Source organism: Triticum aestivum, chromosome 3B (genome assembly GCF_018294505.1).
Source record: "Triticum aestivum cultivar Chinese Spring chromosome 3B, IWGSC CS RefSeq v2.1, whole genome shotgun sequence".
Classification (NCBI taxonomy): domain Eukaryota; kingdom Viridiplantae; phylum Streptophyta; class Magnoliopsida; order Poales; family Poaceae; genus Triticum; species Triticum aestivum.
The window spans coordinates 844,421,234-844,443,787 of NC_057801.1; the positions used below are offsets into that span (position 1 = coordinate 844,421,234).

The following is a 22,554-nucleotide window of genomic DNA, read 5'->3' on the forward strand; positions in this document are numbered from 1 at the left end:
TTAAAATAATTTGAACAGTTTTATTGTTAATGATAATACAATTATTTTTTTAGGGGTGAATGATAATACAATTTTTAACGGCTTCTGTCAGTCACAGAGATCCAGATAAGTCAAAAATTGGTGTGGCATATGTGTAGTAGTTCAATAACCCCTAGCTACTTTTTTTAAGTTGGAAACCCCTACCTAGCTTAGATGTGTCTATACGTGCATGCCCGCATGCTGCATTGCTTCCGCTCACAGTGAGGCAGGGCATGGCCGTTTCCTGCAGTCATATGCATGCATGCATGCATGCATGTATGGTCGCTCGGAGTGTACTGACGCGCACCCGCATGAAACACATTACTAAACAGTAAGATGGAGCGAGCTAGAAGCAATCAGAATGATTTGGGCTCCTGAGCCGTTCGATCCACCTAGCCAGCAAGGTGGATACGGCCGTCGTCCATACAAAACAGTAAGATGGAGCGAGCTAGAAGCAATCAGGATGATTTGGGCTCCCGAGCGGTTCGATCCACCTAGCCAACAAGGTGGATACGGCCGTCGTCCATACAAATGTGCTCCTCCCTTCCCCACCGTTCCATTCCATGCCTGTTTGTTTTTAGCCCATCCTTCTGGGCTGCTGCTCCGGAGATAGACCTAAGAGGCTCATGGTTAATCGGGCCCTAGGAGATGTCAAATAGGCCTACAAGTTTTGGCCCCATTGATTTTCATGCCGGCCTGAGAAGTCCGGATACTCCAACTCAAAAAAAAGAGAGAAGTCTGGTACTCTGGATACGTGCGTTGGACTGACATGTTTCCAGCTTTGACGGAAATTGTGCCACATTTAACTAGACATATTCTTCTCAAAAGAAAAATAAATAAATAAATGTATACATAGGTTATTGTGACAAAAAAATACGTGTAATTTCCCTCAGTAACGGATAAAAATTGGAAAAACGCTTACCTTGAGCCGGTCGATCGTGTGCGAGCATCCACCGCCTCCGTGTCCGTTGGTTTTACTCTTGATCAGACGGTCGAGGGAAACCCCTCTGTGTCCACGTTTCTGCAATTCATGCTTTGTTTCAGAAAAGAGAGTTTGCAACTGTCTGGCTAGATCTCGTGGCAGGCGGAGAATCGTGCTGCTGGTAGGGCGACACCGGCGAGTATTCCAGTCAGATCTCACCGGATCCGGTGAGTATGGCGCATGGACAGGATGGCAGGACGTCCGGAAGCAGCAGGGGCAGAGACTCGTGGTTGGTAGGGCGACAGTAGCGAGGATTCCAGCCGGATCGGACGAGGGTGGCGAGCGGGCAGGAGGCTGGGACATCCCGGAGCGGAGGGGGCTCGGCTTGGTGAGGTCCGGCGGGGTTGGAAGAAAGCTTCATTCGGAGGACCCGCAATGGCAGCAGCACACGGCACTCCCGTGGCAAGAGGCGGACAGACAAAAAAACAGAAGGAAGGAATGGCGGCGAGGCAACCTGGTTGGAGGTCTGATGCTCGCTGGTGGCGGCGCGATGGCGGGGACGGGCAGGGTTGTACCCTCCCTCACCACCATCTGGCGGAGCTCGTGGCCCGCTCTTGCTGCTACCGAATGATGAAGAGGACGACCTCTGCTTGCCATTGACGACGGCAAGGCCACCGTCCACTTCTACAACATCAGTTCCGTTGCAAAAAAAAATTGCAACAGACCTCTGTTGCACAAAATAATCCGCAACAAGACCGTTGTTGCAAAAAATATCTGCAACGATACCTTTGTTGAAAAAAAATACGTGATGGACACGACTGCGAGCTGCAGATGCTTTTTTGAAACATAGATCTTGTTGCAAAAAAACATCCACGACGGACACGATTGCGAGCTGCAGATGCTTTTTTGAAACATATATCGTGTTGCAAAAAATTCTACAATATGACCTTTTTTACAAAATTTTATGCAACACGACCTTTGTTTCAAAAAATTATGTAACATTACCTCTGTTGCAATGGGAAGGACCAGGGGCAGATCCACTTGAGGTCATGGGTGTACACACCCAAAGTTTTTGGCAAGAAAACTATATATATGGTGTAGAACTATGATGTAGTTCTATGTAGTTTAAGCAATGTATCACGTTCATTCACATGGCAAGAAAACCATATATACACCATATATATATGGCAAGAAAACTACACCCAAAGTTTACGCCATAGTTTTCTTGCCAAACTATGTATATACCCATAGTTCATAGTTATGCGTATGAACTATGATGTAGTTTAAGCAATGTATCACGTTCATTCACATGCGTTGTGCATCTCGTCCAACAAGACCATCTTGTTTTGGCACACTTGCGCACGACCTGACTGCCCCAGCACCACTATCTGGATCCCCTAGCTCCCAGTTACCATCTCTATTTTGAACCATCTCATTTACTTACATAGATGCCCTATTACTATTGTTACTTGAAAGAAATGGATTTTGTTACATTTTGAGTGCAATATTTTTTTTCTGCAAGACGCCATGCCTTGTTTATTACCATGAAAATTTTAGGTTGCACAATAAGTAATATGCAATATTAGCCATGTCCTTAAGATATTTGAGGTATCGTCACTGTGATAGGGGGAAAAAGTTCTTGCTATGTAAACATTTTAGGTATCACATTGGGTAAAGAAAATTTGAACACCCAAGTCTAAAATACTGGATCGCCAATGGGAAGGACGATGCTCGGTCACTCGATGGCATGAGATCTGACAGCTTGTGATCGGGCTGATCTTTTAAAAAGTTCGGCCGACGGATGCGTAGCATGTCCCATAAAAATTGTGCCACACTTAACTAGATGCATTCGTCCCAAAGAAAAAGTATAAAAGACGTATACGCATGCAACCATAACTTATTTCTTCCACAACATCTTATTTTTTACACAACATCCGACTTAACCATATCCAATGATATAATCCTATATTCGGTCCTCATTCTACCAAAATGTTTAGAAAAAATAGATAATTTCGTCAAACATGGACAGGCACGGCAAAGCGCGCCATCATAGTCTAGTGTGATCAGTGCTGCATGCCTACAGGGGTGAAGCGCGTTGTGTTTTGCTACTCACGCACACATGCACGATATCGATTTTGACCGAAATTTTAATTTCACGCGTCTCCATTTTGATATGGGAGTGGTTTTACCTAAGAGAACTAGCCCCCCCCCCCCCCCCCCCAACAACATCTCAGCGTTGGAAAGTGAGACTCTTACGCAGACGCTAGGGATTGTTTTTAAAAAATTTAATCCTTACACTAGTAGAAAAGGGGGCAGTGGTCCAGGCCGGGTCAGCCCATTAGTCCCGGTTCAGTCTAGAACCGGGACCAATGGTGGCATTGGACCCGGTTCGTGAGTCCCGGGGGCCGGCCGGGCCACGTGGGCCATTGGTCCCGGTTCATCCCGACCTTTTGGTCCCGGTTGGTGGGACGAACCGGGACCAATGGGCCTCGCTCCTGGCCCACCACCATTGGTCCCGGTTGGTGGGACGAACCGGGACGAAAGGCAGCTCATTAGTCCCGGTTGGTGGCACGAACCGGGACTAAAGGGTTGGTCCTTGTTGCGGTCAGAGTTTAATCCCGCCTCGCCAACCGAAGGACGCTCACACCCGTTTATGAGCCCCTCCCTCTCTGCCTTGTTGAGCTCCTCTCAAAGTGAAAATAGATGCCCTTATACAGGGAATTTGACCTAAATTCATATTGAATTCCTCTGAAGTTAGTAGAAGTTAATTATGAATTTAGGTCTAATTTTCTCTATAAGCGCATGTATGCTCATTTTTTAGTAAAGTTGATCACAACTATTTTTTCTTATATTTATTTCTGAGTAGTTTTTTATATTTTTTTTTCTTTTCTGCTATATTTATTTTTTTTCTATTTATTTCTGAGTTGTAATAAGTCTTTAAAAATAAAAAAAGAGGCGCAATGCTCGTTAATTAGCTTCAAGCCTTTCGCAATAGTGTAAACTGCACTGCACATAGCTCCGTGCAGTCTACCCTATTCCTCAAGGCTTAAAGCTAAGCAACGTGCAGGTTAGCATTGAGCCTCTTCTGGATCGTCTCTGCACTCGGGGCTTATAAACCGCTCCGAGTGCCTCTCGCTTGGCGAGCTGGGACTAAAAAACAGCTGCAGAAAGAATCAACTAAAAAACTCTTTTACCGATTCATGGCACGAACCGGTACTAAAAGGTGCTCATGGGGCACCAGCCTTAAAACCTGTATCAACTAAAATGCCTTTGTAACAGCCTTAGAACTGGTACTGAAGGAATCAACTAAAAAGCTTTTATAAACCTCTAGTATTATTGAAACTAAAATTATATAGAATTTTGTTACAAACTTTAATAGCAAAAAGGATTATCATAAAAATAGCAACAATAAGTATTTTGTTGTATGTAGAAACAAAATAAAATAAATAAAGCAACAAAGAAGAAAAAAGAAAAAAAGTGTTTTCAAATTTGAAAACTAATGGCACTAACAGAAAGTTTATAATTTTTCTAAAACTAAAAACAAAAAAGAATTAAAAAAGAATGCAAAAAACAAAAGAAAATAAGTAATGCAGAAAACAAAACAAAAAAACTGGAAAAAAAATAAATAGCAACAATAAGTATTTTGTTGTAAGTAGAAACAAAATAAAACAAATAAAGCAAGAAAGAAAACAAAAAAACAAAAAAATAGTTTTCACATTTGAAAACTAATGACACTAGCAGAATGTTTATAATTTTTCTAAAACTAAAAGCAAAAAGAATTAAAAAATACAGCAAAAAACAAAAGAAAATAAATAATGCAAAAAACAAAACAAAAAAACTAAAAAAACTAAAAAAAACTGCCACCTATTGGGCCACCACGGCCTGAATACGACTAGAAACCCAACCTGGGCCAGGATTCAGGCCCGTAGAAGGCCCAATAGGCACACAGCAGCATACTGTGAGATTAGGCCCGAAAGCCTATAGTTGAGAGGAGCTCGAGAGGGTAGGCGCAGCAGCGCTTATAAACAATTCTCGAGCCCTCTCAACTAGCGAGGTGAGACTAAACTTTGGCCGCGATGCGGGCAGCACAGGGGCCTTTGGTTTCGGTTGGCGGCACCAACCGGGACTAAAGGGGGGCATTGGAACCGGTTCGTGGCACCAACCGGTACCAATGCCCCCCCCCCCTTAGTCCCGGTTGGGGCCTCCAACCGGGACCAAAGATCTCTGCTTCCCGCCCTTTGGGCTGCTGAAAAGAGGCCTTTGGTCCCGGTTGGAGTCACCAACTGGGACTAAAGGGCTGCATTGGTCCCTGTTGGTGCCACGAACCGGGACCAATGCTTTTGCTATATAAGTAGCACTTAGAAAAATTTTAGAAACCACCCATCCCCACTTCAATCTCTTCTCCGGCCTGCTCTCGAGCCGCCCCGTCCCGCGCCGCCCCGCCCCGACGACGTCTTCGCGCCGACCCGGCCCGCGCTGCCCCAACGTCGTCGCCGCCCCACCCGCCCCGGCCCACACCGCCCCGACGTCGTCGCCGCCCCGCCCGCCCCGGCCCGCACCGCCCCGACACCGTCGCCGCCCCGCCCGCCCCGCGCCGCACCTCGCCGTCGCCGTCGCTGTTGCTGTCGCCGTGAGCAACTAATTTTGTTAGATGTGTAGTAATTTTGTTAGATTTTTTTGTAGTTTCTAGTTTTTTTTGTTAGATGTGTAGTAATTTAGATGTGTAGTTCATAGATTTTTCATATTGTGTTAATTTAGATGTGTAATTAATTTGTTCATACTGCGTTAGATTTTTTTTATGATTTTTTCTGTTGTAATTTAGATGTCAATTTTTTATGATTTGTTTCTATTGTAATTTATATGTCAATTTTTTTTCATATTGTGTAAGTAATTTAGATGTCAAATTTTTATGATTTTTTTTCTGTTCATAGAATTTTTATGATTTTTTTCTGTTCTAAATTTGTTCATAGAATTTTAATGATTTTTTGTAGTTTATTGATTTTTTTGTTAGATGTGTAATAATTTAGATATGTAGTTCATAGATTTTTCTGTTAGATTTTTTTCATATTGTGTTAGATTTTTTTATGATTTTTTCTGTTGTAATTTAGATGTCAATTTTTTATGATTTTTTTCTGTTGTAATTTAGATGTCATTTTTTTTCATATTGTGTAAGTAATTTAGATGTCAAATTTTTCATGTTGTTCATAGTATTTTGTTTGTCAATTTATTGTGTATGTATAGGAAAATTAGTTAGAAAAATAATAGAACTATAGTAAAACTAGTTTATTTTTAATAAGTAGTACTTTATTTTATTTATAGTAAGTGCTTCATATATAGTTGAACTAGCTAGTTGATTTAATAAACCAATTTATTTTACTATATATGGAAGTAGTTTATTTTTAATAAGTACTACTTTATTTATTTATAGTAAGTGCTTAGTAGTTGAACTAGTTGATTTAATTAATAAAACTACTTTATTTAACTATATATATATAGAAGTAGTTCCCGCATCGACGTCGACGATGCCTATCCCGCATCCTCGTCGTCGTCGACTCGGCGGTGGTGGAGGCCTACTTGATCAGGGCCATGTTCGGGACTGGGCTCCGTCGGGCTGGTATTGGGAGGTGCTACCTTCTGGGGGACGTAGGTTGGTGAGGAGGCAGCCCGTTGTTGACCCGATCCTTATTTGGTGGCGGTCGCGTGGGCCAGTGACGGTGCCGAGGCTTCCGGACACCGCGGAGGTGGTACGTCACCGTGTCAGCGAGGAGGACGAGCACGTCTGTCGCTACATGGTTGCGTTGGAGGGCAGGTTCGACAATACCTGGCAGGTTCTTCAGGGATCTCACTGGAGCTATGATCATGTGATCGTTCCTTATCTTTGGGTGTCCACCGCCCGCGATGATACCCGTCGGGCGCTACGGTTCTAGCTGTATTAATTAGCGATGCTATATGTATGATAGTATTCGAGGAGTATTCGACGATGTACGGACACAAGAGATGATGTACTTTTGGTTATAATTGAATGCATGCTAATTTGAATACTACTTTATTTTACGATTTGGTTTTGCTTATTGAATGCTCATATTGGAAAAGTACTCCTACTTTGAATGCTAAAATTGAAGAGCACTCTATGCAGAAATCTAGGAGAACCTCCATCATCCACGCCGTCGTGGGGTAGCTTCTCCTTCATTCATGTGTGCTAGACAATTTGTTGTAATAATGCACTCGGGAATGAAAGGAGGAGCTACGTACCATCACCGATAGTCAACCCGTGATTAATAATAATGATCTAATTTAGTTTTTTAATACATATATTTAATGTTTGAATTATGAACTTAGGCCGGAAATGTCGTATTCGGACGATGAAAACCGCCCGGGGGAGTGCGACTGGTGCCACGACGACCGAGGTATGTGCGACAGGTTCATTGAGCTGGACGAAGATCGGCGCTTCAGCATTAAGCTCGAGGAGACCTTCGATGTTCATACAGTACACAACGACGATAATAGTTTTTTTCGTAATTAAGCACGACTTCAACTATTTTAACGTGTATTTTTCATCTTGTCCAATTCGACTAGCTTATCCCATGCTATGCAAGACGCTATGTCTTGGAGAGGATGGGTTTTCAAGACCATGAAAGTATGGAAACCAAAAAAATTCTCCTAAGGACCCATCATAGTGTGGATTTTCAAGTAAAGGTGTACAATGCTGAGAGTGTAACCCATTTTGGTTGCAAAAATTGGGAAGCACTTTGCAATATGTATGGTTTTGAGGAGGGTATGCTTGTCACCATGGATCTTGGTGATCCTACAATCCAGCAAGACAATATGGGCATTTGGGTCCTTGTGGATACACCTCCAAATCTTCCCCCATGTGAGCTTAACATAGTTATTAAGTAATTTATATTATTTATTTCAAAATAGTTGACAGCTTGTTTCGATTGACAGCTTATTTTCATTCTTCAAAGAATGTGCGGAAAATGGTAGACAAAACCCACTACACCGATGACTCCGAATTAACTTATAAGGAGAAAAATCATCTGATCGCATTTTGTACTGATCTTGAGAATTACAATGTCTACAATCAAACTCCTTAACATTATGGTCAATACGTGCCACTAATGCACGTGTTGAACTACGGTAACTACCATGGAGGTACCCTGATAAGATTTTTTTTTTTACTATTACGACATCCCTGCAGCTTTTTTTAAATACTTCTAAAACTAGTACATCATTGCTAACTACGAAGTTATTACTATGTTTTTCAACAGATAATCCCGAATAATTGTGTGCCTCATCTGATGTATACGCACGGTTTCCTTGATGTTTTGAACATACAACCAGGTCGTCCTACGAATCTTAATTGTCCATACCAGATTTCTAAAAGAAGTGGAGACATGACAATCAAAGAATGGAAAAAATGTATGGACAGTCGTAAGGAGCTTCTTGCAAGCAAAAGGAGGCCAAGCGCAAGAATTGGAGACAGGATGATCTCCATTCTTCATAATGGAGAGTCAGGGTCTATATTGTTTTATGTTATTTTACCTTAAGGGTGTTTAGGTCCTACCTAATACTGATGATCATGTGCTAAGAACAATTATGTAGGGTTGGGTTCGATGACTATGAGGATGATGATCGTATGACTTGTTATTAATAACGAGTAGAAGTTGTATGATGATGCATGATTAGTAGGACTTGTTATTATAGATGCAAGCATGCATGAGTTATTATACATCAGCGGGTGAAATGAACATCGCAGTATAAGAGAGGACACTTCTCTCTATTAGCTACCTAATAACAACCTAAAATTAACCCCCAAAACCCCTAAACCAGCCACTTTTTTTTAAAAAAAAACCTCAGCTGCTGACACGTGGAAGCCTTTTGGTCCCGGTTCATGTCACCAACCGGGACCAAAGGCCCCCTTGCCTGGGCTGCTCGCAGTGGCCACGTGGAGGGCCTTTAGTCCCGATTCATGTTAGAACCGGGACTAAAGGGTGGAGGCATTAATAACGACCCTTTAGTCCCGGTTCAAGGCCCTTACGAACCGGGACAAATGCCCCCTTTTCTACTAGTGTTAAGCGTATATTTAAGCTAAGCATTAAAGATGCCCTTAGGGCATGTCCAACTCGGGTGCTTGGCACACGCGTCAGGATCAGATTCCTGCTCGATCGATTTTGGTGTGCGTCGACACATGACCAGACGGGTCGGGCGCCCCAACAAGCAGCGCGAGACGTTGTTTTTCCATCCTGTAAGCGCCCGAGGCGTTGTAGTTAATTTCTAGTAGTAATTGTTTTCGGACACTCATAGTTAGAGGGTATTTGGATACGTTTTAGTCCCATAACTAAAAGTAGTGGGACTAAAACTTGCTAGCCTCACTGATATTTGGATACAAATACTAAATAGACTAAAATGAGTTAATGAGCATTTACTATCCTCCAAACCCTCCAATCCCGACCTCGCATGTGTTAAAGGAGAGGAGTTAAATGAGGAGAGAGAGGACTAATCCACATTTTAGTAGGGTTCCCCTGACTAAAAAAATTTAGTCTCAAGACTAGTTCTAGCCTCTCTTTAGTTAGGGGTGATTGGAATTTTAGCCTCTAAAAGAGACTAGTTTTAGTCAGACTAAAAATAGTTCCTTAGATCCAAACATGGCATTAATTGATTCTCTTTTTTAGGGTTCTCTGTGTCTCGGTTCCTCGCCTCTGGCCGGCTCCCGGCCACCTGTCTTTATATATACATCGAGACGGCACCACGGCCGCCGCATCAATCCGCAACCCAACCGCAAATATCCACCGCAATCGCAATCGTTCCAAGAGTGACTCGTAGTAGATCCACCGATGGCCGTCAAAAGGAAGGCAGCGGACTCCGACTCCGGCGATGAGGATGCTCCCGAGTTCCCTTCGTCGGTCAACATGTTGCCTTCGCCGGTCGACCTGGCTACGCAGCGGGAGAGGATCAAGTTCGGTCTGCTAACCTTCCCGGAGGCGGCGGTGCTGGACGAGCGTCAGCTGGACGATGCCGTCGACAGGGTCATCAAGGAGTCCGACCCCTCAACCGCGACCCCGACCGCCCAAGGCATGGTTCGCTTCGACGACGAACGCATCAGAGAGACCTTCCACTGCGCCAAGTGGTTCGTGCCCTCCCACCGCCGAGGACCACCCGCCCACCGGGGTCGTCCCGCCAGGCTGGCTGGAGGAGCGGCAGCAGATGCTGGACGAGGAGATGAAGCCGGAGAAGAGGGTCGACCCCGACAACTCGCGGTTCTTGGTCGCCAAGATCCACGTCGACTTGCTCACCAAGGGCTTCGTAGAGCTCCCCAAGCCCTACCTTGACCACATACCCCCGCCCCCCACACGCCACAGCTTTGGATATAGACGCCCGTCAAATTGTGATGGGTAGATGCTGAAGCTGATGCAAAGGATGATGCTCTTCCGGTGGTGGATTCATACTAATTAATGCCCTGCACCTATCTTTTATCATATCTATCTATGTATATGTCGAGACCTAAGTTATACAAGTTACTGTAATGATGCGGTTAGTTATGCAGCCCCATCTATCTAAGTAGTACTACTCCGTGCCAAAATAAGTGTCTTTGATTTTCTATAACTTTTTTGTACTAAATCAAAGACGCTTCTTTTGGGGCGGAGAGAGTACTTGCCGAACCATCTATCAAGTAGCTGCTACACCGTGATATGTGGAACTAGCTATCTAAATTACCGGTACCGTTACAATGTGAATGCTACTATGTGGCAGCCCACCAATTTAAGTGCTCCACTGTACGTATGCTTGCCTTTACATGATCTACTGTCATACTGTGTCAATTGCAATTCCAATGCCGTCGTGTATCGTCATACTTTCGCCTAGCTTAACTGGGGCAGGTTTCTAGTCTGTCTAGTATTGGGTTGTGTGCATGCTTATGCTGTTCATGCCTGTAGAATTTATGCATGTCTAGCTGTGTCCTTCTCTAATATAGAGCGTGTTACTTCGGAACCTATTATCCGTTTTTAGTGTGGTTTGACATGTGATTTTGTGTTGTCCGTATCATGCGCTGAAACTCAGGTAACATCCATGTCAACCATGTTTATACGAGACACGAGGGCAGGATCCCTGAAACCCCCGCGCCGCTCCGCTCGGGCGACTCGGGGGGAACCTCGCCAAGTCGCCGGCGGCCCCCTCTCCTACGCCTCCTCTCCTCCGCCGCTGCCACTGGCCTTGCCGCGGTGGCGGCGGCCCCCTGCCTCCGAAGGTGGCTCGGGGAGATCCCGCGGCGGACGCGTGGTGGCCGGGTGGCCGCGGTCGTCTTGGTGGCGAGCTCTGCCGTGCTCGAAGCCGTGGGGCGCGGGGTGGCTAGGATGATGGGTATGGGCGAAAGCTCTGTGTCGGCCTCTGTCGGCACCGGCGGCAGCGACGCACTGTTGTGTCGGATCCCTCCTTGGAGGTGTCGTCGTACGATGCCCTGGTTCCTCGCTCACTCTGTTTGTTCTCCGGGTGAAAGCCTTAGATCCAGCTCCTGGATCGGACAGCGGCGGTCTCCTCGACGTCGTTACCACCTTGGTGGCGCCTGTCTTCGGAGACGCTGCTCAATGCTGCTTGCCTGAGGGTTGGGGTGGTGCTTGGCTGGTTTGAGGTTGCTGGTCGGTGGTGGTGGTGCGGCCAGTCTGGGGTCGACGGTGGTGTGTGTCGTGGTTGAGTGCTCTCTTGGTGCGTCTCTGCTAGGCGGTGCCCTGCAGCTACGCCAGTGGCACATTGGTGCCGTGGCGTCGTCTCGTCCTCGTGCGACCTTTCGAATGTACCCCCGACACAGGTGGTGTCGTGGCGTTGTGCAGTCTCGGTTGTGTGGAGCCTTTCGATTGCGTCGACGGTGCAGTGTCGTGGTGTGGTCTGCTTGGCGATGCTCTTCGACTACGCTGGTGGCACACAGGTGCCGTGGCGTCGTCTCGGATCCGCGTGTCCCTTCGAATGTGCCTCGTGACACAGGTGGTGTCACGGCGTTGTGCAGTCTCGGATGCGCGGAGCCTTTCGATTGCGTCGACGGTGTAGTGTCGTGGTTTGGTCTTGGCTGGCCGATGCCGTTCGCCTCCATCCTATGGTGCTCTTTGTTGTGTCTTCCTCCCTGTACCCCATGTATGTGTGTTGTGGCGTGTGTTTTTTTGCTTCTCTCTTCTTCTCTGTGCCCCCTGTAATTCCGGTTCACTTGAACCTATCCTGCGACAGGCTGCAAAGTCTTATAGGCAAATGAATACAATTCAGGTGGGGAAATCTCCTCCCCCCCCCCCCCCCCCCCCCCCCCGTTGAAAATTCAAAAAAAAACCATGTTTATACCACTTCATTAGCTTCCGTTATGCTTTATTTTTTGTTATGGATTTAAAAAGTCGGGCTTGGTTCTGTTTATTGCTCTATTGATTTTGATAACTTAATCTGTTAATTTTGCATTTTTTTTAATCTGCCGGGATCTGTTGACAGCTAGCTCACCTTTTAAAAATCAACAATCTTCCAGCTTAGCCTTTTGTGCAAAATAAACCATATAATTGAGTATCGGCGTCTTTCGTTTAACTAATAAAACAATGGTGAATGTGTTCTAGTAGGACTTGGGAGCCTGTCCTGTACCTTATCACTCTTGGTGGTCGATTCGTTCGTCATATCATGCACCTATCTTTATCATGTACTCCGTATCTACCTATACAAATATATACTTTAGAGAACTAAAAGTTATGCAGCACCCCATCTTTGATGCCGCTACTGTAATATGTTGTACAGTGACTAAGTTATGCAGCCCATCTATGCAACTTACTGGAACTGTCATATGTCGAATTAAGTTTATCTAAGTTCAGTCTACTGTATGAATTAAGTTATGCAGCTCAACACTAAGTTATGTAGCTCATCTGTTCTGAGTGTCTGTTGACCAATCTATCCAACTTAGCAAATCTGGGCGTGCTTCACTTCACCTATATGTTATCCAGCCCACTACCGGTTGTCTGGAATTTGAGCGTTGCCACTGGGAGAACTAGAACATATGTTGGAATAAGCTGAATTCAAATTTGACTTATTCAATTTCAAATTTCTTGTTAGGATTGTAATATTTTTATTGAATCTGTTGTTGAACTAGAATATTTGTATACTATTTAGGGTAATGCTAGGCGCCGGCGCGCCGGCCTAACTTTTGGCCAGTCAGCCCGTGGCCGTTTGATTAGCACAAGCACAACCGTCAGATCTGGAACGCGCCAACCGTCTCGCCTACTCGTCTGCCCTCACTGCCGGTCGCCGCCCTCGCCGTCGCTGCCGGCTATCACCGCTGCTGGTTCCGTCCTCATCGTCACCGGACACAGAAACGTCAGCTTAGCTCGCTGTCGTGCCGGTTGCAGAAAAAAAAAGGCCCACGCCGCCGCCGGAGGTATCTGTTGTTCTCGCTGGTTGATGCAAATAAACAGGCTGCCGCCGTCACCGGTGGTAGCTGCCTCTGCCATCGCAACTCAGCCATTTGCCGATGGTAGCAAAAATAGATGCCGGTTGTAGCATTCAGGTGCCTGGTTGTAGCAAAAAATCTTCCAGCCAAAATAGGTGATGTTCTAGCAAAAACCAAAACAACGGTGTTGGCTAAAATCGAAACGGGTTCCAGCAAATCAAAATTCCACTGGTAGCAAAAATGCAAAATTGGGTGTTCTTCCAGCAAAGCAAAAAAACAGTGGTTGTAGCAAAAATTGGAGCTGCTTCCAGCAAACCAAAACGCCATTGGTAGCAAAAATACAAAATTGGGTGTTCTTCTAGCAAAGCAAAAAATGGTAGTCGTAGCAAAAATTGGAGCTGCTTCCAGCAAACCAAAACGCCATTGGTAGCAAAAATGCAAAATTGGGTGTTATTTCAGGAAAGCAAAAAACAATGGTTGTAGCGAAAAATGTAGCTGCTTCCAGCAAATCAAAACGCTGGTTGTAGCAGCTGGTACGAGGGGTAGCGCCGGCTAGCCGGAATGAAACCAGGGGTGGGGGTGGGCTCCTAGCACGCTAGATGTAGGGGAGCTGAGCACGCCACCGGCCGCAACACTAGTGCATTGCCGCAGCTCCAGTGCCACGCGAGACTAAACGATTACAGTTTCTCCTTGTTTTTACTCAAATTTTCCTTCCTCTCAGAAACTGTCATGCTAATTTGAAGAAACCGTAAATCTCAAACAACTAAAACTGCCATCGAAACATTCGCAAAAGTCACCCCCTACTAGCTATAAGAGGTCTCACATTGTAAGGAAGAAACGAGTCTTTTGTACTAACTGAGATGCAGTTTTGGATACATTGGATGGATTTTTAAGACGCCCGACCTCATCAATCACCACACAGAGCCAGGGAATTTGTGAAAGAAATTCTTGATCCATTGAGCCTATGTCATAGCATCTAAGCATCACATCAAATGGCAATTCTTATTTGATATGAAAGACAAATAAAGAAGATGTAGACCATGCACTCTTTTTTTATACATAAGTACACTAACAAATAGTGTCTGAACTTGGAAGAGAGCTAAGAGCATCTATAGCCGGACGCACCCGATTATTGACCGGACAGGAGAGAGAAGGAAAAACCTGACCCAACCGGACCCCTCATATCATCCCTATACGCCCGGGCTGTCCGCGAACCCTCATATCCATCTCAAATATGAAGAGGATATGAGGGCTCGCGGACACGCCTGGGCATTCCGCCACCTAGGACGCGGCCCCACCCCGGACCACATTTTTATTCTTTTATTTCTCTCTCTTCATCTCCACCAATCATGTGCAATGGTGCGAGTGACGGGGCATATGAGAAGAAAAATAAGGAGTGTGACTGCAGACGGATAAATAGGGGCTCAAAACGGACATGCCCGGTCACTGATCGGGCGCGTCTGTGGGCGTTTAAGGGTCATGTTTGCTATGTCCGGCTGTAGATGCTCTAAACAAAGATATTCTCGAAGATTGAAGAACCGCATCATACATCAAAGATTCGTACGAAAATAGCATACATTTGAATCATATGATGCTGGAGATTTTTGGACATCTGCGTGTATCATTTTTTATGGATGATGATGATACGCCAACATACTGGATATCCTTCAAGGCAGGGAAAAATTTACGAAAATCTAACAATGACATGTGTCGCATTTAGAGGGCCGAAAACAACTGAAAGAAGAATACCCTCATGAGATGAAATCGAAATGATAGAGCGATAAGCTCTTAAGTAGTCAAATGAATGAAATTAAATAAGGTAATGTACACATGAAATGGTTCAAGAGCGATGTGTTTGATCTTCAAATAGCTTAACAGAGAAATTTTTGGTAGGGTCTTTCCCAGTCACATCTGCCCACAGTGAGCTTAAACATCAACCATCAGAAAAGCAAATTATGGTTATGAAAATGTTAGCACCCAATTTCAAATACATCCATATGTGTGTGTGTGTTGGGGGGGGGGGGGGGTAAATATTAACAAACAACTTTCATTTCTTACCAGTCTATCCCCTTGAAAGTACTGTGCTAATGTTATGGTCAAAAAAATCTTTGATCTAACAGTGCACATTGTTAGGTATAAATAAACAACTGGTTAATGTTTGATAGGTTTGCAGAAGTGCTTAGTTTTCAAACCAAACTTCATTCCAAATCTAGTCTCAGTTATGCCAAAAATATACTCACTAGAAGATTGTAACTCGATCGTAATATTCTCATGCTCAGGGAAACCACAGTCCCTGTCCACTTCCCTGCTTCAATACAATTGAACTCTTTATTAATATTATGGACTAAATACACAAATAAATACTGAATAAACAAATGATTAACTATTTAGCTTCTCTGGTTTACTCATTTCTTAAGCAATAAAAGCCACCAAGAGACGTGCAAAGCCAATAATGCATAGGAGATGAGTAATCCGTCTTAGAAATCACACCCTTGCAATTTGAAATCAAGGATATGAAGAGCATGGTCTGTCTACAAGTACATATGGACTTCTATACTTAAGCAAGTAATACATTTCCAGGTACCTCCAAGCGGTGTTCAGCTAGAAACAAATTTCAGAGAAAAAAAATCAAACCAGATAAAGTTTATAACAATCGCAATCAAAGAACAGTGGTCTTCGCTAGTTCCAGAAAAGAAGAGAAGGACTGGTTCAGTTGGTTGGATATATTGTGCTCAGTCAATATAATTTTAGCAAAGAGCACACCATATACCTTTAGAGTTCTGGTATCACACCATATACATTCCAAGATCGTTGGAGTATGTGACATTCTTCCAGGGCTTTGCGGCATTTTTTCCGAAAAGGGGGAATATCCGCAGCATCTGCATCTCCTGATGCACACAGCCATATTGTTAAAAATCCAGGTTCAGAACAAGGTCTCACTCATAAAAAAAGTTGTCATAACCGGCGAAAATAGGGTAAGATGACTAGACACATATCCTATTGTTGGACCGCCATCCCAACTGGTTGTAAGTATCCCGTGCAACCATCTCTCAACGGTTGCACCCAATATTCATAAGCTCCATGTGGTCCGCACGACTGAGTAAACACCATTCACAAAAACAACTACTTATATGACCTTGGAATGGCCTTTACATGCAAGGTAAAGGCCATTTGAAATGTTAGATCTCAACTAAACACCATTCACAAAAACAACTACTTATATACGCTAGCGGACATGCGGGGCACACGACGATGGAGTGAGGACGCCAGCGTGACCGAGGTGGTGCTGGATCACGGCTTGACGGGGGTGGTGGCAGCATCCGAACTGCGATGTCCACCTATGTGGTTGTCAGCGTCCACGACCGCTGCGGCGAGAATGGCAGGCGGCGCGCGACGATGGGAGTGCGAGGGCGGGGAGTGCGCGAGCTGGTTAGGGCATTACATTAGATTAGATGTTAGATGTGTGTAACATGTATCCACGTCATATAACGATAGAGATATAGACACATCCTACAAGGGGGTGTCTTTTCTGCAAATGTGATAAGAAAAATATAAGTTTGGTATGATGTAATACCAAGCTCATGTGTTGAATATTTTATTAAAGCATATGAAAGCTAGTCTTTAGGGAGGTTGACGGAGTCCTTGATTAGGGGGTGCTCGGCATATGTCGGTTTCCCACCCTTTGGGTTTGGCCGAGGACCCTCCCTAAGCCTGTCCATGGTGGGCCTCGTTTGTCTGGTCCAAAAGCTTCAAGAAGGAAGGACACGAAGACTTGGCCCATACTCCAAGGTGTAGAGATAGTCCTCGGAACGTTTGCCCCTTAGGTACGGCCGGCCATGTGTCAACCTTAGGGACCCCCGATATCTATATAAGTCGGGGTGCCAAGGCCGTAGAGGGAAGATTCATTCACATCTGATCTCGTAGTAGATCACATATACTCTGTACCTTATCCACAATCGATACAACAAAGCGGGTTGTAAGGTTTTACCTCTTCGAGAGGGCCTGAACCTAGGTAATCCTCGTGTCTCTTGTGTCCTTTCTACCTTCTAGGCAAGACTACCATATCAGGACCTCCTACCCGAGATCCGCCGGATTTAGCTCCAGCGGAGATGGAAGCTAGACAGACAACAAGTGTGTGTCATGACAGTGACGGAAGTAGAGGCTGGCCATCAAAACGTTGCCCCCCCCCCCTGAATTTGGTAGTATATAAGTGGAGTATTACCCGCTTGCGTTCATGCTTACAAACATGACTACATGTTGGTTTACATGTCACTCAACACAAAAATTTCAAAAATATTGAGGAGATATTAAACAAGTCCTAAAAATAGAGGAGAAATTGAGATAATACTTGTTCACAATGAGTTTTTTATACTTTTTTGTTATTCCCTATTTTCTCTGGACAAAAATAAACATGAACTGAAATTCTGAAGCAGCATTTGACGAATTAACAAAATAATGCATCTTTTTGGGAAAATTTCCAATGATAATTTGCTTGAGATATAAATTGTTTTAAATTTTTACTCCATATGTTGTCACCCGTCTGCCATACTTAATTTTATTACGCGTGATCATTGCTTTTCTCTTTGATGCACAATTCAATATGAAGATTGTGTTTTTGTCTTGAATCTTTACATAGTAGATATCAACACAATCCAATATACCCTCTCCGATCCATATTAATTGACGCTACTTTGGTACAATACTAAAGCAGCGTCAATTAATATGGATAGGAGGGAGTAGTAACAAATCATGGTGGCGGTAGACTATTGCACGTTGGATTGCACGGATACTCGCAGTCAATCTCTTTCACTCCTTGGCTCCTTCCAAAGTACCAATCTCCAACAACCTTTGCAATATTCTGCTCCACAAAATGGTAACGAAATTATATCAATCCAAGCGACAATATGGTGGATCAAATATAACACAGATAATTCAAGTTTCTAGTAGAATTTTTATTTTGAACTCCCTGCCTTATTTCCCAGCCGTGGGGATGTTGGTGAACTCCAAGAGACGCGAAAGAGCGTTTGGCAGTGAGTGAAGCATGAATCAATGAACATGCCCCAGTCTGCCTTATCATTGATGACCTTCAAATCATTGATCATTGTGTTCCTGATTTCTATAGAAGAAGAAGAGAGATTATTTAGTGTTCCAGACAACAGGAAGAGCACCGGTGATGAATGAGGGGGTAAAAAGGAAGTAGATTGACAAGCTTAGCCAACCATCAAGAACTTTAATTTGGGTTGAATTGCAGTTTCTGATATTGTCCTTGCAACTCAACCATGTCTTTTCAGGGGAAGATGAAGTCGGTAGGAGAACATTCTGTATCTATATATGGTGAAGAACCACATAGAAAACAATCATAACATCAATACACATAAGTAGATATTAGAATAACAATAAAAATATTGAAAAATACCTGCCATGAATCGTACGCAGAGTTGAGAATAAACATGGGGGTGCGGATGCTCTTAATAAGCTCTGTGGGGAAGAAACACTAGGACCAACATTATTTCAGATAACAAACTTACTGACATAATCTGGTGATGACATGCGGAAGTGTGGGAAGCAATTCAAATTATACAGCGGAAACTACCTCGGTTGGGTCCTTGTTGGCAAGGCAGTCCTTGTGCAACACTTGTCTAACATTCTGAAATTAAGTTAGCAAAAGAAGGCGAGAAATATTACTAATGGTATTTACTACTCCCTCCGTCCGGAAAAACTTGTCATCAAAATGGACAAAAAAGGGTGTATCTAGAACTAAAATACATCTAGATACATTCCCTTTTATTCATTTTGATGACAAGTATTTCCGGACGGAGGGAGTATTTACTAACCACGTGAAGAAGTAGAGTTTTACAAAAGCCTACTATTGTATTCACGTTTCAGAGAAAGTGCATAGAAAATTAGAAGATGACCGGCAGGTTTGATTATAAATAAGACATATACTTCAAAGTCTCAATCAAGCCCGACAGCTAACCTGGAGCTGCACAACTCGGTTATAGAAAGACCAAAAGGACCTTTCTCCAGATATATCCTTTCTGCTAGAAAAAAGTGGTACTTTAGTTCAGGTATACAATGCTAGTGGATTACATTTATTTTCAGGGGTCTTACACGTCAAGAAAAAACCCAGCATCCGCAAAGCATTTAACTGAAACCTGCTGCGGAAACCGTGCACTAAAATCATCGCAATGCAGTATCGTCGCTAGACCTCCGGCAGAACAACCTGTAAAGAGCACCTGAAATCTGTAAAAATATGAGTTTCCTTTTTCATTTTCACATGGTTATTGTCACAACTAACCCTTGTCACGCAGAATATTTTTGTCAAAATGGTTCTTGGTATTCTGTGAACTTTGGTAAGTGAAGTACGACCTGTGTAGCATTGGCGAGTCCTTTTTCCATGAGTTCGCCAATAACTGCTTCATAGATGCGTAACCCTCTGAAGTAAACTGTGGTTCCATCCTTAACAATTACCAACAGAGAATTACCTCTAGCGACAAAAACAGCAACACCGGACCACGATCTAGAAAGTCACCTGCGCTTGACCTTCAGCATCCCCAGCAAATGACGCCCCATCGCAATACCGCACATAGACTTTGTTCCAGTTGTAGAAATCTAATAATGCGATGATCAAAATTAGTGCAAGGACATATCAAACAGGTTACAGAATCACTTACGCAAACAAACAAACAGAACGAGGGCGTGGAAAAAGATGGAACAAATATGTAGCGAGTGGATTGGATGTGAAGCACCAGTAATTACCAGGATTATATATCTCGTCACTGTCAAAAATCCCATGACCGGCGAACTGTAGTGGTTTCATGAATTTTGATGAACCAAGAACAGACATTCTGCGACCAGAACAATCCTTGAGTGTGCTGCACCAGCCTCCTCCCTGGGTGTTTTCAGTTGAGAAAATATACATGTCAACTAATTAATTAGCCTACCTCGAGTCCACTTGCTAAACATCCCATCATGCATTTAGGATGGCATCTTTTGATCAAAAAAAAAAAGATGTGGAGTGGGCGGCATGTGCTTGATGCCAAACATAATTTGGGGGTTAGGTCTGTATATATCTTGAAATATTGTGTGGTTAAGGACGTTACAAGATGGTCCCATCATCAATATAATATTCTTTTTTGCTGGCTTTTTTTGTGGGTGAAGTGGCTAATTAACTTGTGTGGGAAATGATAAAAAAAAACATGGCAATATATAGAAAATTAATGGGGGAATGATGGATGGATGGTGGCTAATAATAGTGAGACATGGAAATCTTGTGCCGAGACATCCTCTCATCATTAATTAATAAGAAGTAGAGTTTCCCAGTTAATTAGTCGAAACCGACAAAAACTATCATAACACCCCACTATAACAGAAGGCAACACCGGCCAACCTGGCTACCCATACGAAGAGTCAAAGACACACACACCATTTAGGAGAAAAATGCCGTGAGGTTGTCATCAAGCGTAATCGGATAACTCTATCGTGAGCCAACGACTCCTACTTCACCATTGACGACCACCAACGAATATCTCATGGCAAAGGCGCCGAGACCCATGCCATCCCATGCCAAGCAATCGAGTATAGATCTCAGTGACTAGACAACTCCGACAAAGAACACTACACAGAAAAAGCACTGAGCCTGCACCGACTGGCCTCAGCAACCGACCACCCATCTCGTAGCATCATCACCACTGCAGCATTGACTTCACGAAGACACGGCGGCGCATCAGGGGCTCTGAAATACACCGGAAGAAACCGACTACCAAACCCAGCCATGACCCAACTCCGCTCGAAACCATCAACATTGCCGAATAAGAGACCACGCCACACTGACCTAGGGCCGCCACCCCAACAAGCAGTGGCAGGATCCCGCAACCAAGATGACTCCAAGATGATGCCTACGAGAAGGGCTGTGATACTAGATCTTTGTTGCTGTTGTTTTACTGCTTGCTAATTTGTGCGAGACATGAAAAAAGACGGCGATATAGGAAAATTAATGGGTGAATGATCAAGACATGGATGACACTCCGGACCTCTAGATGGACGAGCCAGCTGCCGGATCCATCACCGGAGCCTCTCTGCAGGTGGTACCCCGGCGGGGTCCCGTCCAAGCAGACTGCTCCCTTTTCCTGTGCGCCGGCGACGAGGCTGACCTCGACGGGCTCCAGAGGCGCTGCGCCGGATAGCGTAGGACGGAGAGGGCCGGAAGAGGCCAGCAGCAGGAGCAGGAGCAGGGCCGCTGGTAAGTTGCTTGGCGCCATGTCTTCTTGGCAAGCTGCACGGTTTGAATGCTCCAATACCTTCTTGCTTAAGTAGAAGAAAAAGAAGGGCCGCTGGTACGTCATTTTCTTGGAATGAATAATACAAGTAAGAGCGATGAAGCTGTATGATGGTGATCCTTGGAGGGAGGCCGGTCAAGATCAAATATCAATCAGTGAGCAGTTGGACAAGCTAGCATGGATAGATATCAATGTGCCAGTCGGGTGTTTTTTTTCTTTTTTCTTTTTTGGAACGTGGCAAGGATCCCCTAAGGATCCACACACTGCATTAAACAAGAACCAGAGATACAATACAGTTCACAAAGAGTTCCAACAGTATTATAGACTAGTCCCTTTGGCCTTTGCCCTTTACAAGGAGGGCCCCAAATTAAGAGAAAGAAAATAATCTGGTCCAATGCAACCTCCCCTTGGATCCAGCCTCGTCGTCGACTGGGACGAACCACTTACGGAGATGAGACCGCCATCGGTGCAGCCCCACCTCCCCTTGCATCTAGCCTAGTCTTCGACTAGGACTGTTCACAAAGAGTCACGGTCAGGAGGAATAGAAATGGGTGCCCTTTGACTGGAAGAGGCAGTTGCTTGCTGGTGGTCGACTTTCGGCCGCGCGCAACCGCACTATGAACCTCCTCTGCAAGCTCCAACTCACCTCTTCTCTCCGTCGTTGGGCGCTTTTTTTTAAGCCAGAGATACAATGCAGTTCACACATAGTCCCACCAGAAATATAAAATTACAGTCTAGTCCCTGTCAGGGCCAGACCAGCGAAATCGGAGGCCCCGTGCCAAACTCTAAAATGGGGCCTATTTCTTTAAAAACAATCTTCTTTATCGTTGACAAATATAATCTATAAATAAGACATCACTTAACAAATACTATCTTCTTTGTAAGACCTACTATATGCAGTAGTGTTTCACTCAGTGATACTATTAAGAAACTAC

The 22,554-nt window shown here is 44.3% G+C and overlaps 1 protein-coding gene across 9 annotated transcripts; it reads right to left on the reverse strand.

Moving 5' to 3' along the window:
• Positions 1-17,827: 17,827 nt before the first annotated feature.
• LOC123072867 (pectin acetylesterase 5) lies at positions 17,828-21,610 on the reverse strand. 9 transcript variants are annotated; one of them, XM_044496538.1, is made up of 11 exons: positions 21,374-21,610; positions 20,100-20,232; positions 19,873-19,952; positions 19,710-19,786; positions 19,452-19,583; positions 19,318-19,378; positions 18,934-18,987; positions 18,757-18,834; positions 18,560-18,665; positions 18,311-18,456; positions 17,828-18,198 (listed from the first exon to the last, which is right to left on the reverse strand). In XM_044496538.1, the coding sequence occupies exons 1-11, from the start codon at positions 21,599-21,601 to the stop codon at positions 18,088-18,090; spliced, it is 1,206 nt and encodes a 401-aa protein (XP_044352473.1). In that variant the 5' UTR covers positions 21,602-21,610; the 3' UTR covers positions 17,828-18,087. The 9 variants fall into 9 exon arrangements, with proteins under 9 accessions (XP_044352473.1, XP_044352472.1, XP_044352469.1 ...); XM_044496537.1 differs by having other exon boundaries at positions 19,318-19,381; XM_044496534.1 differs by having other exon boundaries at positions 18,757-18,818; positions 18,934-18,979; positions 19,452-19,563; positions 19,639-19,786.
• Positions 21,611-22,554: the final 944 nt, after the last annotated feature.